Here is a 20,528-nt window from a genome sequence, read left to right on the forward strand (position 1 = left end):
GAATATTGTTGGTCGATACTCTATCTACATAGAAGGCCTACTGTAGTTCAATAGTATATTCAGCGTTTCACTAAAGTTATAGTTTTTCAAATAAAATTTAAGACTTCAAGCTATTCATCCTGAATCTACATTTCAGTAGGCCTAAAGCCTTTCATTACTTTTTTCACCATTACCTCAGATCTGAATCTGAGAAAATGTTCAGACAACTGTCATGTTCAGATCACATTTTACCCCAAAAATAAAAGAGAAGTTATGTTTTGCCCAAGGAAAGTGAGGTTATTTAAGGACCATTAAAGTGATAGTTCCTCCAAAAATGATAATTCTCTCATCATTTATTCACCCTCAAGCCTTCCAAGACGCATGAACCTACAGAGTTGACATTCTTGTTAGGCTACCCTAATAACTGAAGTATTACTTGTGAAGTATTTATACAACATTGTTATTGTACTGTCTTAAATTATATTGTATTAAGAGTATGTTTGGTGACAAACTACTCTTAATTTACTCCAAAAGTTTAAACCAAACTGCCATTGAGAGAACCATAATCATTATATATATATAAACGTTTATTAATTCAAGAATAAAAAAGACAGGATGTTTGTTCTTTTTGAATTCTCTGTACACGTGCTATACAGATCAGTTTTAAACCCTTTAACAGACAATCTTAATTTGACAGTCAGACTCTGCCTCACCCTCTAGTCCCAGTGACACCTGACATTACAATTCAGATTAAAAACAGTACCAGTGACAACACCTCATTATGATTTTCACTGACTCCAAGTACAAACTCCATATTACTCAATCTTGCCCAAAATGTTCCAATACTTCAGTACGGCAACTCCATCTTCACAGATTCAACCTAAGGCCTGATCGAATTACACAGCATTGTGGGTAATTGATTTAACATGACAAGAGAAATGAACTTACTAGATCATATAACGGTCATGTAGTTAATGATCTAGTAAGAGTAGTGCATGTAATTTAACAGGTCCATTCATATAATTCAAGAAATTGTCAACATTTAAGGTTTCTCATATTATTGTATATTTTTTACACGCAGTACAAAAGGTCTCAGCCTGAATAATTACAAACTGAACAGACAACAAGAAGAATTACAAAGTCATGAAGATGGCCTTAAAAAAATAAAAACAGATTATTAGTTAAATTTTCTGCTCATTCTGCTCTGCTCAAATTAACTGCTCCAGGACCCAAACCAAACCGATCCATTACAGGGGATGCTACAAAATGTAAGATAGGCACAAAAGGAGAAATTACACAGACATTATGGCCAATCAGATATATCGGTTATTTGTATGTCCATGACACCTGGAGGTTTTTTTTTTGAGGATGACAAACAGACATTAATGTATCAAAAAAAGGGCACTAGGGAAAAAAAACAAAACAAAAAAAACAAAAGGAAATAAGAAATGGAATCTTAAATATTAGCAAAATAAACCAATACAAATCTTTACAAAACAAAAAAATTAAAACACTAGTATTTTCACACATTAACTGCACAAGCAGATCTGTGACCTTGTGGTACTGAAAGTTATGCTCTAACTCCACTGGATAGTTGATTGTGTGTGATTGAAATCAATTGGCGATGTCATGGAAATATTATATTCTAAAAACAAAATGTTCATTCCCAAAATATGATTTCCTTACAGAGCTCCAGAAGAGATCGGAGTAGCCCTATCATCAAACAGTGTCTTGACACAGCAACCACGCATATTTAGGTCCACAAGGTCAGATGTTGGAGCTTCGCCGTCCTCTAGTGGCACCTAGTGAGGGTCGCAGACGTGGATCACGGGCTTTATAATGCTCGTTGAAGTCCAGACGGAAACTGAAGAACTGAAGACTTTCATCAGAGCTGGTCATTAGCAGCCGCAGAAACTCCTGCACGATGCCCTGGAGGATGGAAGTGAGAACATCTCTCTTTACCAGACATCTAAATGGGTGCAATGCAGTAAATCACATCTCTTAACCAGCCATTATGGCAAACAATGCACGGCACATAATTTTATGAATCGCTTGAATTGTATTTAGGTTTCATTTACAGGTAAATACAGGGTAGGACATTTTCTATGTATGATATCAGCCAATATGAATGGTTTGTCATTGGTTTGTTATTTATTCTAGAAGATAGTATCAGAGCTCATTTTCTTCCCTAATAATTTTTCCCTAAGGTATATTAAAGGAATTGTTCTGTGAAATGAATTTTTTTGTCATTTTGTCACCCTCATGCCATCCCAGGTGTGTAAGACTTACTTTCTTCTGCAGAACACAAATTAAGATTTTAGAAGAATATCTCTGCTCTGCAGATCCTCACAATGCAATTGAATGGTGGCCAGAACTTGAAGCTCCAAAAAGCACATAAAGGCAGCATAAAAGTTATACATATGACTGCAGTGGTTTAATCCATGTCTTCAAAAGCAATATGATAGGTGTGGATGAGAAACAGATAAAAATTGAAGTTCTTTTTTACTATAAATCTCTACTTTCACTTCCACATTCTTCTTTTGTTTATTGGCATTCTTCGTGCATTTCGCCACCTACTTGTCACGGCTGGTCAAAGGAGGAGTTTTACAGTAAAAAATACTTTTTTTTTTTAAATTTGTATCTGTTTCTCACGCACACCTATCATATCGCTTATAAAGACATGGATTAAACCACTGAAGTCTTATGGATTACGTTTATGCTGTTTTTGGAGCTTCAAAGTTCTAGCTACCCTTCGCTTGCATTTTATGGACCTACAGAGCTGAGATATTATTCAAAAATCTTCATTCATGTTCTGCAGGAGAATGTTAAACACATCTGGGATATCATGAGGATGAGTAAATTATAAGAGAATTGCCATTTTGGCTGAACTATCCCTTTAATTTGTTTTGCTGCCATATTTTACTCGAAGCATGCAAAGTTAAACTGGAGCTTCAATGTAAACACTTTTTAAAAAAAACAGACAAAACAGAATAGGTTTATAAAATCGACATTCATGACAGTTCTGCTGTAATTAAGTCTAGATTACTTCATATAATGTGATGATTCGGCATAAAACACTACTAAACACCATTAAAAATGCTCTCGTTTGCTGCAAGCTCGAGGTTCAGTTTTTTTATGCATGTATTAAATAATATTGGTTTATTGGGCTAACATATCAAAGCCTTATAAAGGGTGTGTATGTTTATTTGGGTGTGCAGTGTACCTGGTAGAAGTGTGTCAGTAATCGGAGCTGGGAGCACATTTTTGGAATGGTGTCTTTATACTCCTGCACACGTCTGTTCTCTTCAGCCTCTTGCTCTGCTGTTACACCCCACTCGCCCTGAAAAACACACACACACACACACACACACACACACACACACACACACACACACACACACACACACACACACACACACACACACACACACACACACACACACACACCTATCAACAAACAAACACAAAACTAAAACTATGGCAGACTCTTCACGTTTGTTTGCTTTTACAGCACATTAGCTGGCACTAAAAAAAGACAAATCAATGGCAATAGAAAACCAACACCATCTAGATAAAAGCAGCATCCACTCTCGTTCGCTCACACATTCAACTTATGGCTACTTTCCAGACACATTCAAATTAAGGAGTGGATCATGATTTTCAGAGCGTACAGCTAATCGGACAGCTTTACTGTGCTGGTTTTCAGGGGCCAGGCATGTGGTTCTACTCTAGAATGTTCAAGTTTCGCTCACTACAATTGTACATAGTGGTTATCTGAAGTTTACTGTAGTAGTTCTGTCAGCTCAAACCAGTCTGGCCATTCTCTGTTGACGTCTCATCAACAAGGCATTTCTGTCCACAGAATTGCCACTCACTGGATGATTTTTGTTTTTGGCATCATTCGAGTTAATTCTAGAGACTGTTGTGCGTGAAAATCCCAGGAGATCAGCAGAAACAGAAATACTCAAATCAGCCCATTTGACATCAACAATCATGCCGCGGTCGAAATAATTTTTTTTTCCCCATTCTGATGGTTCATGTGAACATTAAATGAAGCTCCTGACTCGTATCTGCATGATTTTATGCACTGCACAGCTGCCATACGATTGGCTGATTACATAAATCGCATGAATAGGTAGATTGCATAGACCTAATAAAGCTCTCAACCAAAATACATCTCCAGTAGGAAAAGGGATCATTATTATTAACAAGATATGACGTTGGAGACACAATGTATGTGCTACACGGCACGTTTTCAAATAGTATCACTTTATTATTTAAATCAAAATAACAAAATATACACTGATGAAAAAATATTAATTAATATTTTTATCCTCACCTCAAATCAATAATGAAAGATTTAGATACAGCAAATCCCCACAAGATGTTAGTGATTGGTATTTTTTTCACCTCTAGAGGCCACTGTTATACTGTAAAACCAAGCCATTAAAAAAAAAACCCTATCTGAAAAAACAAAACACAATAGGCAACCATCGGCACTGATTTCTGCAGATAATGATTAGTTACAAAAAGCAACTAATCGGCAACGATTAATAGCAAAACCGATATATCGGGCTACCGCTTGTTACTATGGAAAATTGAAATCAGTTGTCTACTGTAATGCTTTCTGAACTATTAGTCCATTAGGCCTGTTCTGGTCTATAAATAAGTTTTCCACTCTCTAAATCTGAACATAATGAAGAAAAAAAATGAAGTCTCATAATCAAATTTACATTTGCTACATTTCTGTTATATGCAGTGCACAGGGGGAAAGCACAATGACTGTAATACAGTCTCCATTTAATTTATATGAATGTGTGGAAAAGCACTGTTTTTTGTTTAATCTCCTTTCTCTCTGCACGTACCATTTTCTCTCTCTGTCTCTTCTTGTCTTCATACTGGACGCGGAGCTGCAGCTCTTCTAGAGCGGAGCGGTACAGAGTGTCCTGAGCATTCTGGAACTCGATGATCTGATCAAACACAGCACGCAACTGATTCAACAGAGACTGCACACACACACACACACACACACACACACACACACACACACACACACACACACACACACACAGAGGACAAGAGAGTTACGGAAATGAGGACAAGTATGAGGCATGACTGGTCAATATACAGTGCATCCGGAAAGTATTCACAGCGTTTCACTTTTTCCACATTTTGTTATGTTAAAGCCTTATTCCAAAATGGATTAAATTCATTATTTTCCTCAAAATTCGGCAAACAATACCCCATAATGACAACGTGAAAGAAGATTGTTTGAAATTTTAGCAAATTTATTAAAAATAATTTAAAAAAAATCTAAAAAAAAAAAGCCTTTGCTCTCACAGCCTTTGCTCGCAATACTATATTGAAGCACCTTTGGCACTAATTACAGCCTCAAGTCTTTTTGTGTATGATGCTACAACCTTGGCACACCTATTTTTGGGCAATTTCTCCCATTCTTCTTTTCAGGACCTCTCAAGCTCCATCAGGTTGGATGGGGAGTGTCGGTGCACAGCCATTTTCAGATCTCTCCAAAGATGATCAATTGGGTTCATGTCTGGGCTCTGGCTAGGCCACTCAAGGACATTCACAGAGTTGTCCTGTAGCCACTCCTTTGTTATCTTGGATGTGTGCTTAGGGTCATTGTCCTATTGGAAGATGAACCTTCGCCCCAGTCTGAGGTCCAGAGCGCTCTGGAGCAGGTTTTCATCAAGGATGTCTCTGTACATTGCTGCATTCATCTTTCCCTCGATCCTGACTAGAGTCCCAGTACCTGCCGCTGAAAAACATCCCCACAGCATGATGCTGCCACCACCATGCTTCACTGTAGGGATGGTATTGTTCAGGTGATGAGCGGTTCCTGGTTTCCTCCAGACATGACGCTTGCCATTCAGGCTAAATAGTTCATTTTTTGTTTCATCAGACCAGAGAATTTTGTTTCTCATGATCTGAGAGTCCTTCAGGTGCCTTTTGGCAAACTCCAGGTGGGCTGTCATGTGCCTTTTACTGAGGAGTGGCTTCCGTCTGGCCACTTTACCATAGAGGCCTGATTGGTGGAGTGCTGCAGAGATGGTTGTTCTTCAAGAAGTTTCTCCTCTCTCCACAGAGAAACGCTGAAGCTCTGTCAGAGTGGCCATCGGGTTCTTGGTCACCTCACTGACTAAGGCCCTTCTCCCCCGATCGCTCAGTTTGGCTGGGCGGCCAAACTTCTTCCATTTATGGATGATGGAGGCCACTGTGCTCATTGGGACCTTCAATGTTGCAGAAATGTTTCTGTTCCCTTCCCCAGATCTGTGCCTCGATACAATCCTGTCTCGGAGGTCTACAGACAATTCCTTGGACTTTATGGCTTGGTTTGTGCTCTGACATGCACTGTTAACTGTGGGACCTTATATGCCTGTGTGTGCCTTTCCAAATCATGTCCAATCAACTGAATTTACCACAGGTGGACTCCAATCAAGTTGTAGAAACATCTCAAGGATGATCAGTGGAAACAGGATGCACCAGAGCTCAATTTTGAGTGTCATGGCAAAGGCTGTGATTTTTTTTATTTTTAAGAAATTTGCAAAGATTTCAAACAAATTTCTTTCACGTTGTTTGGGTATTGTTTGCAGAATTTTTAGGAAAATAATGAATTATTGGAATAAGGCTGTAACATAACAAAATGTGGAAAAAGTGAAGTGCTGTGAATACTTTCTGGATTCACTGTAGCATTCCATCTGTGCTAAAATACATAACAGAGTAGTAACAAGTATGATGCAAAACACATTTAGCTACAATGTATATCCCCGCACAGCACCCAGACAGGTCAACATTTAACATTCGTTTACATATCAGGGACTATATCTTGCAGATATATGTACTTAATATTTCATTATGTAGTAAGCATTTTTGTGGGAAAAAAAGGCATTCAATGATATGTTAAATTGAAAATATAGTCACAGCTGAAGGGGTCGCAGACACTCCTCTGCATATCATGATTAAGAAAGCCCTTCAACCTTGAATATATTGACAAAATAGCACAGCCTGTCATACCTTATCGTTTATATGAGGGGTTGCCACTAATAAACACTATAGCTGGTATGCCCTGTGTGTGTGTGTGTGTGTGTGTGTGTCATACCCTGTTGTTTACATCCAGCAGACAGCGAGAGATGATGGTGTCCAGAAAAACCTCATGAGCAGCTATGATGTGATCCAGATCCCGAGCCTGTTGAACTTTATTCCACAACTCATCCCAAGAACATTCCAACACCTGCAAACACACACAACAATTTAGTAATACAGCCGAATCCAGCCACTGTTTGATAAAGAGACAGAAAAAGGACGCACTTCAAATGTGATGTAGTACTGCATCTGGTGGATGAAGTGAAACATCTCAGAGGCAAGAACATGACACTGGTGCAGCACACCAGAGAGCTCTGAAAATACACAAACACAACCGTCAACAGTTTGTGGAGAAAGCCATTACAAATATGAGAGAGAGCTCTTCCTTTTCAATAGCAGGTATTTATATTTAATAACATTCAACATGGATTAAAAAGGCTCATAATTATCTCTACTTCAGCATTTTGGTAAAAAAATCTTTTGGTAAGCAAAAAAAAAAATGTATGATCAATATTAAACCTATAAAATCATGTTTAAAAGGAAATAAAAGGCAAAAAGGTATTCGATCTCGCTCTCAAAACTTATAATATTCTGTATAAAGTATTGTGCAAAATTGGAAACTACTTTCTTGCTGCCGTCTCCCTCTGCTGGCAGAGGGTGGTACTGCACTCACCCGGCATGCTCTTCAGTAGTTTGGCATTGCACATCTGGCCCTTCCAGATGTCTGTGAGAATATACTCCATTCTTTTGGCCCTCCACAGGAAGTTAAACACCCGCAGGTAGTGACTCATACACTCACGGGTGAACACCTGATGCAGATACGACCGATAGTAGTTGCTTATAAAACTTGAATCCAGTAAGCAAATAAAACGGCAAATGAATCAGAACTGCAGTATCAAAGCTGTTTGTTGTGCAAGCCATGACATGGATTATTAGTTACCGTGGCAATGGGTCCCTCTACATGATAGTCCAAACTGAAGACATCCCAACCGGTGTCCCCTGGAGATACCTGGACAAACCAAGTTCCACATTTGAAGTACACATCACACAGCTTTTAACATTTACAGAAACTATGCAGTGTAAACATTGTTTTTCCTTTCTCTTTTAACTTTGGTTTGAGTAAAAGCAATCCCCACCCTCACCCCCAAGTACCTCCAGCAGTCGGACATCAAGTCTTTTCAGGATCTCTGGACTGTCAAACTGGGCATTGGTTGCCCTGACAGCAGTCTCCAGGATACCAGTTAGATTGTGTTGGTAAAGAGTGGTGGCCGCCCTCACCAACTCTGGCCTGAGAGAGATGAATAATTAAAAGCAAATAGAGGTAGACCGATATATTATTTTAACTGATTAAACAATGCTGATAGGTGCTTTTCTGCACTATCGGTGATCTACAAAATTCTACAATTGGAATTCTATAGTTAAAATCGCTTGGTTCTACAACATAACATTTTGCATTAATAATTGTGAAGTAGTCCACAAACAGTGATGGTGACAAAGCCTTGGCTCCATTGCAATGCTCTACAGTATTTGTAGAAGGATTTGGCCACAGAGCGAAAACTATCAGCATCTATCTGCATCCTTATTTGCTGATAACCATTCCAAAAAGCAACTATCAGCACAGATGATTGTGTATAAACAATATATCGGTTGATTGGTTGGTCAATACTTAATTATATAGCATTGAAGAAGATCCAAATTTCCGTCATTTCAAAGTAAGAATTCCTTCTGTGTTATGAGCATGTTTATAGTTAAAAGTCCAGCGTTATGCATGAAGGATTTTGGTTGGACAATAAAATGTCTTTGGGCTTTTACTCATTTTGCACTTTTGTAGCCTCCATGTCTGTGCTTGTTATAATAAGGAAAGAATGTTTTTTTTTTTTACATTCTATGAAGAATTTTCCACCACCTAAGGTATTGGTATTTGCATAATCCACTATCAGGCGAGCTCTAAAGAAAAATAATGCTTTTATTGAAGCCTTTTTGAAGTTGGAACTTCTGTAACAACTCAAAACAATATGATAATGAATATTTACTTTCAGCAATAAAAAGAGAGAAAAAACAGAAATATCCATTTGAATGAGAATTCAATTTCACTCACTTAAGGAGGTCCATGAGGTGTCTGATGAAGTCTCCCTGGCCCAGCAGCAGGTATCTCCTCATGGCCTGAAGATGCTCCAGTAACTGGTAGTTCTTATTCAACACATCCAACAGATACTTACTGGTCTCAAAATATGCAACATCTATCTTACTCTGAAAGGCCCCTTCAAGATCAGTGAACAACTCTGTCGCTGAAAGAAGCGTAAATAAAATGAATGAACGCAAGAGAATGAGAAAACAAGTGGGCAAGTGAAAACAAAAGTGATAAATTAGGGGAAATAAATATTAAAAATAGGAAAGGCAAAATGTATGTCTTAAAATACAAAAATCTGGGATCCCAAACCCTTTTGACTAATGAAATTTCATGACTTGCAGTTGTTTGTGATTAGTGGATAATTATTTTTAACAGTAATTTTTACAGAGATTACCTTCACAAAAAGCCATTTCTAGCCGAGAAATATTTTAGAACTGAGCATAACTAGAAAAGGTATATTCACTATAGACATTTCTATGACTTTTCGATTTTATGATTTTGAGAACTGGAAATCACAATTTTAAAATTCCCTGGTATTTCCAGGTTTTCCATGACTGTGAAACCCCTAATAAAATACATTATGGCAACCCCTTGGAACATTTGGTATATTACTGCAAATTTACAAAAAGTTACTAGGTTCACATGCAAATTCGCTGTTGTAAACCTTTACATCAATTTTACACATTTTCACATAAAATGTGTCTGTAGAATTTGTAAAAAGGCTTAAATAGTTGCACACTTGCAAAGCAGTTTACCTTTGGTAAGCATGACTTCTCAATCTATTGCTGGTTGCAAACCAAATTTTTTGCTCTGGTATACAAACCAACAACTGGAAAGACCTTACTCTAGTATGAGTTAAAAGAAAATCTAAAAAAAAAGTAAAACACAGACAAGTAGAGAAGGAAAGAGGCAGTGAAAGGCAGATAAAATCAAGAACCTTCTGGAAACACTTCGAAGGACAGAGATGTACACTAAAAGCATTGATTAGCCCTGCTAGCAAAGACGCTAAATACAGCCAGCGTCGATACGGACAACTACTCCAGAGAAGGGCAGTCAAAATCAGCACTTTCCTCCATAACAGATCAATCTTTTTCTCTTTTCTTTCTCCATCCCTCGATTTCAGCAGGTTATCACAATTAGCTGCCAGTATGGCCAAGAATATTGCATTATTGAGCATAATATCCGCGCCTATTTTGAGCGACTGCATTAGCGTTAGCTTACCGTCTTTGGGCGAGTCGGTGGATTTGGAGGCAGGTATGATCTTCCCCGGTGATGTTCTGTCATGGCATACCTGATGCAAGAAGTTGATGGATTTGCCAATGAGTAGCACCTGGAGAAGTAGAGAAAGGTTTTTCTGTATTAAGCAACACAACTACATTTTTACATTTTCTAAAGAAACTGTAAGTGCCGGCACATGCAAAACTTGTAGCATTGAAGCTAGGGTGTTGAGGATTATATAATGCATTGCTAAAAGGTTGCTAAGGTATTCTGAGGGGTTGTTAGGGTGTTGCTAAGCGGTTGCTTGTGTTCTCGGTGGTTGTTAGCAATAAGGCAACAACCATATTTAATATTGCTTGTACTTCGGATTAGGGACTTGAACAAACCCCTAACGTTTAGTATTAAACTTTGGCATGTAGCTCATCCTGCTCCAGACATCGTCATGGATATCTTAAATCGGAGGGCTTGTTTAGGTGCGCTACTACTTTTCAAAGAGATAAAGATGATTCAACTGGCAATTATGATGTGGTTAGTGGTCGACTGATTGTGGATTTTTCCAATACGATAACTAAGATGGTGGAAAAGGAAGATAACTGATTAATTAGAGGACAGTTTTTAAAATTGATTTATAGAATTTATAGAATATTAAAAAAAAGCAAATCCAAGTCTTTCATTACTATGACAGGCACAGATATTGAGGCTACAAGAGTCCAAAATTAATACAACCCCGGCAGTTTATTGTGTATCCAAAATCCCCTAATAACATGAAAAACACAGTACTTTATAAACAAGCCAGGAATACACTTACTTATATTAAAATTTTGGAGACTTGGCTCCTTTACAATCTTTTTAATATAAGTATTTACTAAATTTACATTTTATAGCCTACATTCACAAGATTAAATCTAATAGAAACTATCTGCAAAGATTTTTGCCATTAACTGCACAGATTAAACGGTAAAACCAATATATCCGTCTAACACTAATTCATATGGCAGGTAATAAAACGGGAGAAAAAGTCCCACTGACTGACAGTGAAGGAGGGGACTATGTCATATCTAGGGACAAGAACATTTGGGCCAAGCACCTAGCAACACCTTAGCAAATGCATAGCAATGCGCTATAAACACAGAACACCGTAGCAACATTCCACAACTCCCCAGCACAGCGGCAGCAATTGAATTAGCATTTTCTACTGAAAATTAAAATAAATCCTGAATTCTTTTACTGGTTATAGAGCGATTGATGTCTTCAATGACTTTGAAGCTCATGGCCATATTACACTGTATTGTGCCATAACTATCAGTCCTGGATCAATAATGTCATTGTTTCAGCCATTAGGCTATGTACTGCAACTGTAAAGTCAATGTAAAGTGCATTATATACTGTAATGATTTGAGTGCTGTACCTTCCTGGCCTGGTCCATGGTGATAAAGGACGGGATCATACTCTTTCTCAAAGAGTACTTATCATGCCACAGTCTGTCCGTCTTCACAGTTGGGTCTGAAGCTACAAAGAACTAAACACAAACACTTTGTTTGTCGGAGGAATTTTGTGATGCACAGGACTACTTTTAAGTTGTCTTCAGGGTGAAGAATGCAGCAGCAAATGCAAATATAATGATTATTTTCAAAGATGTCTTTGAGAACACTCCCCCATTTGCCATTGGTTGACCAAACAAAAAGTACAGCCGTAAACTCATGTCATTGAGCCAATGGTGCTATGTCCGGCAGGTTGGGGGGAAAAAGGAAAAAGAAAAAAGAAAAAAGAAATGTTTTCAAAGCACCATAGAGCCACAATGTTTAGACTTTTTAGGTAATTAACCTACAAACAGCTTACTTCCATTTCTCTCTAAATATTAATCTGGTACAGTCTTCACCTTTAACATTTTGATCAGTCTGGAAAACACACACACACACCAGTGAAACTTCACTGCAACTCAATAACGACAAATAAATGACCTCCACCAACTAGTTAACCATTACTGCATTACACTCAATGATAGGGATGTAGCAATTAACTCATTTTCTCGATGCAACAATTACTTTGCATCGATCTTGAAATAGGATTAAGAATCATCAGTGTTGGTCAATAATCGATTTAAAATGCTACAAAACCTAGGTCGGTTCGACAAAACAGTGAACATAAAAATATATAAAATATAATATATAAATATTTAATTAGTTACATAAGCAATTTAATGGAGATGTGTGTGGTGTCATTCTTTAGCGCACTCTTCTGTCGCCCTGAGATCCCAGCACTTCCATCCATAACTCTCACTGAAACTTTTCCGAACAGCTTTCCAGCACCCCTTGCCTGATCTCTCTTTAGAACGGCCACTGACTATCACATAGGCAGCACTAGTCTCGAGTGAAACGCACTCAAAGCAGTATTTCCTTTCAAGCTGCCTTTGGAGCAATAAACCTAATAATCTTAAGTATTCTGTCTCTATTTTTCTTGCCTAAGACACTGAGGAGGAGCATTTAAAGAATCCTATGAGTGCATTTAAAAAAAATTGTTTTCCAGTGTGTGTCAAATTGAACTGTAATACAAAATTTAATCAAAAACCAATGAATCGTGAATCGAATCATTTTCAACCCAAAGAATCACACCCCTACTCAATTACCTTTTTGTGGTAATTACAGAAAGAGAACGAAAGTTTAAATGTACACCAGTACTCTGAGCTTGGCATCTATTAAAATGACAATTGCTGAGAATAATGTTGCCGAGTGAAAAAGAGGAGTTCGTAAACCTTTGGCCTCGGAGGAGAGCAGCGTTGATGTTTACATTACCGATATAAACCTGCTCCATCACCAGCACAATTTCAACACTGCTTACACAGTGAAAAAGCCTGTTACACTTCAGCGGCAGGAAGATTAAAACCTGTAATTACAGGCAGGAGCGCCTGATTGGTGCCCATGCGGAGGGGAAGCTGGCCGCTGATTGGGCGATAATTCTTTCACATCCACTGACTTCAGACTTAGTTGAGTGGGCACAAACTAAGTGAAGAAAGATTCATAGTCTATTTGGTAATGGCAGAGAAGGACAAGGAGAAGTAGGAGGAGGGATGGGGAAGTGCCGCAGAGGGAATGGAAAAAAAAGGGCCTATTAGCACACCCATCTGGGCATCTGTGTGCAGGAGACTGTGCTTCTAAAACTAAATGAAATTCAAGTGCAGCAGTATTTCACAGTCATACAACAATGAACCATTGAGGAGGACAATGAAAGGGTGAGCATCCAAACATGTCTGATTTTTCTCTCCACATAACTTGAACATGAGGGTGAATGTGTAAACGTCATGATTAATGTAATCCAAGAGTTAAAGTGCCCAATAACAGAGCAGTTACTGAGATGAAGCGAGCTGTATTCGGCCTGTCATGTGATCTTAACATGGCAGCCTACACGAGGGGACCCCCTCCATGCAGAATAAAACAGCTTTTATAAGACTACTGATATGACTGGAGTCTTCATCTCCTGTAAGTGCTCATGATTTTACCCAGATGTTTCAAACTGACAATAAATTACTCTAGAAGTAAATAAAATACTGAGTGCACCTTTAACTAAATGATCAGGTACAGGGTTTCAACACCTTTAACCAACGAATTTCAATAATTCGTGATTACAGGATAAATATCTTTGCATTCCAAATGCGTCATAGGCGGAGGGCAGACCAGCTTAAAGGTGCTTTGAGCCACCCACCATACCGGGGTGAAATTGCTTGTCAATTAGCGCCACCTATTGTAAAGGGGGGAATGTGCTAATTAGATCTTTTGAGTTACCTTTGGTGTGAAAAGTAAGCTTTTACAAAATAATTTGATAGAAACTGCACTCAAAAAGTGAAAAGCAATTTCTAGCCTATTAAATATTTCAGGGCCGAGCTGAACCTTTATTTTCACTCTAGAAATCTCCATGACTTTTTAGGATTGTACCAATTTCCGTGGCTTAGTAGGATTGTAATCCAATTAATTGTAAAACACATAAATATGAATATTTCTAGGTTTATCATTAGCAGGGGAACCATAGCGGCTCTCAAATTACTCTATAGTGTAGATGAAAAAAAATCAAGCTTTTTTTATATTGGATGGCGTCCCCACCAGGTCTGTAAATGTTGCAAACTCCTGTCTCTAAAGTAACTGCTCCAGTATGATTGTTCAATTGCAGTCTTGGCAACAAACATATTTAAGGATATCTTGGAGTGAGTTTGCGAAGACAGAAGTGTGTATATTTGTCCTGACCTCATGGTACGTATCCTCCAGCTCCCCGTCATAGATCCAGCGATACAGGAAGTTGAGAATGGGGTGGGACACCAGACCAAGGATGTGCTGGATCAATGCTCTCATATGGGGGTCGCCCGTCTTTCCATAAGCATGCACTGCTGAGGCCAACTCTCCTCCTTTACGCCCTGAGAGCCAAGTTTAGAGAGATGTTGAAAATCAAAAAACTTTCTGCTAAAAGCACCTCTTTGCCTGTGAAACATGGTTTAGGGGCTCAAGCAAACATACAAAAATAAAGGAAGAAAGAAAACTATAGTGAGCCAAATTAAGACAGACTTTTCAAACACCAAATTTAAGAATTGCATGATTTACATGATTGTTCAGAGACACTGTCGTCAATACTCACATTGTTTTCAAAATGAATTCTGATCATCCAAAAGATTATTCGCCATTGATTGTTGTTTTATAACTATTGTGCGGCATGTTTGCAGTTGACTGTGTTGTGTGTATACAGTATTTTGTATATATATTTTAATTAAGTATCAAAGGCGTGCACCTGAAAGATGCCATAATCTAATACATAAACACAAAATGAAATTTGCCGTCGCATCCACATATGACACAAATAAAAGCTTTGGTGTCTGTCGCTAATGGCAATTATATTTATATTTTACAATTATTATCCTTCATATAGGAAGAGCATCTGGCGTAAACCCTGTGGCTCATGGATGGTCTACTGTGGTGACCCCTAATGGAAGCAGCCGAAAGAAGAAGAGTATTATCCTTCATTTGTATTGCTGTCACATGTTATTAATTTCAAGAATTTACAGCCACTTGGGTTGCAGTCTTTAGCCCTGAGTAGTCACAACTCTAACCTTGGCAATAGTCCACAAGAGCCGCCAGTGTTTTCAGCCGAACTTTGGGGTCGTGGGTCCATACCAGCAGTCTTCTTAGAGTCAGACAGTTGTCAACGGCCTCATTTACACCATGATCATCCTCCACCTGCAGCTAAACACACATACACACACACACACACACACACACACACATATAAATCAATATGTCACAGTCAAACACAGATATAGTGTATGATGTGCTGTCCCCAACTCACCTGTACATGCAGTACAGACAACAGCCGGTAGTATTCCTTAAGCTCTTGATGCAAGGCAGCACAAAAACTCTGAGAATAAAGAGAGAGGGGACCAGAAGTGTTGCTTAAACAATACTGGTCAGCAAGGACGGATTAAGAACAAAGAGGCACATGGGCCGATACACAATGGAGGCCCCCATAACGTGACTATGTTCGCCTTTATGTGGTACAGGATGCTTGACAGATTTGGTTGGATTTTTCAAACTGATGGAAGAAAAGTTTGGAGCAATGTCTTACGGCCAATTATATGTACTTTTTAATTACGAACCGTTCCAAAATCATGCGTTATGAATAGGGATGTGCACGGTTTTCAAACAGGGTTGCTGCAGAGTTTTTAAAATCAAATTTAAGACTTTAAGACCTTAACAGATCAAATTAATACTGAATCCCCATACCAAAACAAACCAACTAAAATCACAATCTAAAAACAGTTTATAATACTAACATGTTTTCCAAAAATGTATCACATTAAAATTGGTTTATGTACCATTATATAAATAAACACAATTTAGAGGTCAACAGCCATTATTGGATTTTGCTCATACGAGGGTGTGTTGAAAGAAAGGCAATTAAACGGCCAATAGACCTGTTTCACACTCCGGTTTTTGGAACGCGGAACTAAACGTTTGCAGGGTAAACTTCAACAGCAGTGAATGGGGGTGAAAAGGAGACCACATAAATATTATTTTACTTACCCATTTGCTCCAAGAACAAATGAAAAAATCCACTATTACATCTGAATGACTTTCCAGAAGAGAAAAAAAGAGCGGTGGATTAAGACTTCTTAAGAATTGAGAAGTTCCGGTCTTCACATTTACATTTACATTTATGCATTTGGCAGACGCTTTTATCCAAAGCGACTTACAGTGCACTTATTACAGGGACAATCCCCCTGGAGCAACCTGGAGTTAAGTGCCTTGCTCAAGGACACAATGGTGGTGGCCATGGGGTTAGAACCTGTGACCTTCTGATTAACAGCCCTGGTGGAAGTGCCAATTTAACGTTTTAATTAGCGATTAAGGTTTTTTCACACTAATGTATCGATTAACTTCAGAAGACATTACTTAATCAACTGGAGTCGTTTGGGTTACTTTGATGCTGACTAAATATGCTTTTTGGACCATTAAAATTGGTGTCCATTCACTTGCATTGGATGAAGCTAAAACCTGGGATACTTAACTAAAAATCTTAAATCCTGTTCTGATGAAGAAAGAAGGTCATATACATCTTGGATGGTCTAAGGGTGAGTAAATTATCAGCCAATTTTCATTTTTGGGTGAACTATTCATTTTGGGTGAAATATGGCTACTATGTTGCAAGCAGTGACAGATTATTTTCGTTCGACTTTAATGTGATTTTATAATTTGAAGATCTATGTAATGTGCTATTTAGGCTCATAGCTCACTGTGCAGTTTGACGCATCCATGTCATTAAACTTTCTTTATTCCAGAGTCCCAAAAAAATAACAGAATAACCATTCATGAACTCTCACGTTAACAAAGTATTACAAAAGGTTACCGTGCGCATATTAAGGCACCTTTCTCTTTATCATTATATGCATGCAGTACTTAAACATTTTAAAGTCCTCCTTTGGGTTTAGAGGCCCCAGGGCAATGGGCCAATCGGCCCGTTGGTTAATCCGTCCCAGCTGGTCTGTCAAATATGTGTAATGAAATAAAACTTCCTTAAACAACTAAAATGCATAGGGATATTTATAGTATATTTGTATTGTTTAGGGACAGTAGGCGGAAAATGTATTTTTATGTTATTTTTTCCATTAGTTATTTTTGCAATGTATTGAATATTGAATAGCTACTAATGCAAAATTAAAAATCTAATAAATTACTTTGGACTTTTTTTTTGTAAAGAAAACAACGTTAAGTTTATATTTTTTCTGATCCATATAAAATATGTCCATGATAAAAAAAAATTATATATATATATTTAGTAGTATAAAGTATCATTTTTGTGGATCCAATAGTATCCTGGCATCGGCCATGAAAATCCTTATTGTTGAGCCCTGTTTATGCATAATATTTAAAGTTGCATATGATGTGTGTCTAAATGTTACCTGTCCGACAAGGCCAAAGGCTCGGTCCAAGCTGTGAGAATCTGTGTATTTTCTGATTTTATTGTGAAGCCATCCGAGCTCAGCCAGTCTGCTGGTAGTGTCTCTTAAAGACTTACATAGTAGGACCTAAACACACACACACACACACACACAACACACACACACACACACACACACACACACACACACACACACACACACACACACACACACACACACACACACACAGAGTATACAGTATGATGTTGACAATACCTTACCTCAATGAAAATCACAAAACTGAAATCAAAACTAACCCCCATTTAATTCCACATGTGACATTGCACATCATACAAACTAAACCCGTTTGTCATGGTTACAAGCACTTTTTCACAATCCAACTATTTCTCCATGGATATGATGAAGTCCATGCTTACATTCCATATTGTAAAGTCTAGGAATTTAGTGTATAATAGGTGTCGCTAGTCCATTTTTAGTTGTACTACTTTCGGCTCATCTCTTCTGCTCAACACTAAAACAGTTTAATAGCGTTTAATAAAAGGCAAATTTAGCCTTTGATGAAGTGTTCACTTGTAAAGGTCATCTAGAGTCCTTCAAAGTGAACTGTTACAAAACAGACACCCAGTTCTTTCAGATTTCTCCTTTACACATAAAGAGAGACAGAGCAAGAGAGCAATACTATAAATTCCAAGCATTTCAAACTAAATTAATTTTAGGAATGGTTTATTTCTTTGCCTCATAATGCAAACATGAGGTGAATAGAACACTTCTGGGGACTGTGGCACTGAAAGAATAAAATGCTTTATATGCTTTAAAAGTTTTTTATACAGTACTGTGCAGAAGTCTTAGGTGCATTACAGTTCTCACAGAAACGTCAATCTTTAAACAGTTATTTTATATATTCTGCATTTAGTGTATCAGTAGGAAATATACATTTTAGATTTCACCAATCCCTTTACAAATAGGATTGAATGAAAGAAGAACAATGAGCCCTACAACTGATGGTATAGCCTTCACAGAGCCCGGATCTCAAAATCAGTCTGGGATTACATGAAGAGACAGAAGCAATTGAGACAGCTTAAATAGATAGAGGAAGAGTGGCAAGTTCTCCTAGAAGCTTGGAATATCCTATCTGCCAACAAGCAAGGAAAACGGTGTCCAAGTATACCTAAAAGAATTGCTGTTTTGAAGGCAGAGGTTGTCACAACAAACATTGATTTAACTTTTTATTTTTTTTTTAAATGTTTTCTGGACTTTGTATGATGCTAATTAATACATGAAAACTATTTACGGCTTTAGAAGACATCCTCACTATGCAACATTTTTCACAAGTGCCTAAAACTTTTGCACAGGACTGTACATATTAAAATGCTATATTAATACATATTAATGGGTTCCTACAAATCAATTCTATGCATGTATTGAGGAATAATTCACCCCAAAAAATTCTCTCATCTTTTACTCACCCTCATGCCATCCCGGATGTGTATGACTTTCTTTTTTCTGCAGAAAAACAAAAGATCTTTAGAAGAATATCTCAGCTCTGCAGGTCCTCAAAATGCAAGTGAATGGTGGCCAGAACTTTGAAGCTCCAACAAGCACATAAAGGAAATTGAAGTATAGAAGCAATTAGAAGTAATTAATACAACCCCAATGATTTAATCCATGTCTTCAGAGATCATATGATAGTTGTAGGTGAGAAACAGATCAATAATAAAGTCCTTTTTTTCTATAAATCTCCACCTTTGACCAGCCCTGACCAGTAGGTGGCAATATGCACAAACAATGCAAATCAGCAAAATACATAGAAAGAAGAATGTGGAAGTGAAAGTTAAAGATTTATATAAGATTAATAGTAAAAACTGACTTAAATATTGATCTGTGTCTCACCCACACCTATCATATCACTTCTGAAGATATAGATTTAACCACTGGAGACATATGGATTACTTTTATGCTGCATTTATGTGCTTTTTCATGCTTCAAAGTTCTGGTCACCTTTAACTAGCATTGTATGGACCAACAGAGCTGAGATATTCTTCTAAAAAATATTTGTTCATGTTCTGCAAAAGAAAGAAAGTCACACATCTGGGATGGCATGAGGGTGAGTAAATTATGAGAATTACATTTTCAAAAATACGAAAGTACAAAATTACAATTTAAAAAAATATAAAAATCTCTTTAATATAGAATGTATTTAAAGTTTTATGTGTCTGGACTCTTGTATGTACTTAGGAGCTCATTACAGTCTCCTAAGGGTTGATGTCCAGAACTGAAATGGACTGGTCTTAATAGGCATCAAGGAAACTCAGTGATAATGTAATGAATCTGGCCACTCAGAAGGTCAGAAGGTGAGCGATAGCTCACTTGACATAAAACGTAAAAGCACACTGTTCTATTCCACACACAATTTTTTATCCATTTGAACAGTGTCACTTTAAAAGGACACCTGATTGATGATCATTGATTCGCAGTTAAAAAAAAAAAAAAAAGCTGCTTTGGGAGCCATGAGAAGCAAACAGCTTCTTGAGGCCTCACAGCAAGACAAAAGCAGTTGATGGTTAGATTAACTTTCACGTTTCCCATAATGCACTCACTTAAGTGAAGAATCATGTGCTTGTTTAACCACTGTGACACATGCACATTTATGAGAAATGCTACATG

At 37.7% G+C, this 20,528-nt stretch overlaps 1 protein-coding gene across 1 annotated transcript in view; it reads right to left on the bottom strand.

Moving 5' to 3' along the window:
- Positions 1–570: 570 nt before the first annotated feature.
- The window catches only part of LOC127651610 (gamma-tubulin complex component 3 homolog), a 30,893-nt gene continuing 10,935 nt past the window's right edge, over positions 571–20,528 (bottom strand). The window contains exons 8-22 of the mRNA XM_052137528.1: positions 17,865–17,990; positions 15,755–15,823; positions 15,519–15,651; positions 14,665–14,831; positions 11,838–11,948; positions 10,433–10,541; positions 9,179–9,368; positions 8,233–8,368; positions 8,021–8,089; positions 7,754–7,889; positions 7,306–7,394; positions 7,097–7,228; positions 4,845–4,985; positions 3,203–3,319; positions 571–1,908 (exon numbers count right to left, since the gene is read on the bottom strand). Of these exons, the coding sequence (XP_051993488.1) occupies positions 1,747–1,908; positions 3,203–3,319; positions 4,845–4,985; positions 7,097–7,228; positions 7,306–7,394; positions 7,754–7,889; positions 8,021–8,089; positions 8,233–8,368; positions 9,179–9,368; positions 10,433–10,541; positions 11,838–11,948; positions 14,665–14,831; positions 15,519–15,651; positions 15,755–15,823; positions 17,865–17,990 (1,887 nt within the window). The 3' untranslated portion in view covers positions 571–1,746. The remainder of the gene's footprint in view (positions 1,909–3,202; positions 3,320–4,844; positions 4,986–7,096; positions 7,229–7,305; positions 7,395–7,753; positions 7,890–8,020; positions 8,090–8,232; positions 8,369–9,178; positions 9,369–10,432; positions 10,542–11,837; positions 11,949–14,664; positions 14,832–15,518; positions 15,652–15,754; positions 15,824–17,864; positions 17,991–20,528) is intronic.

This window comes from Xyrauchen texanus, chromosome 11, assembly GCF_025860055.1.
Source record: "Xyrauchen texanus isolate HMW12.3.18 chromosome 11, RBS_HiC_50CHRs, whole genome shotgun sequence".
NCBI lineage: Eukaryota > Metazoa > Chordata > Actinopteri > Cypriniformes > Catostomidae > Xyrauchen > Xyrauchen texanus.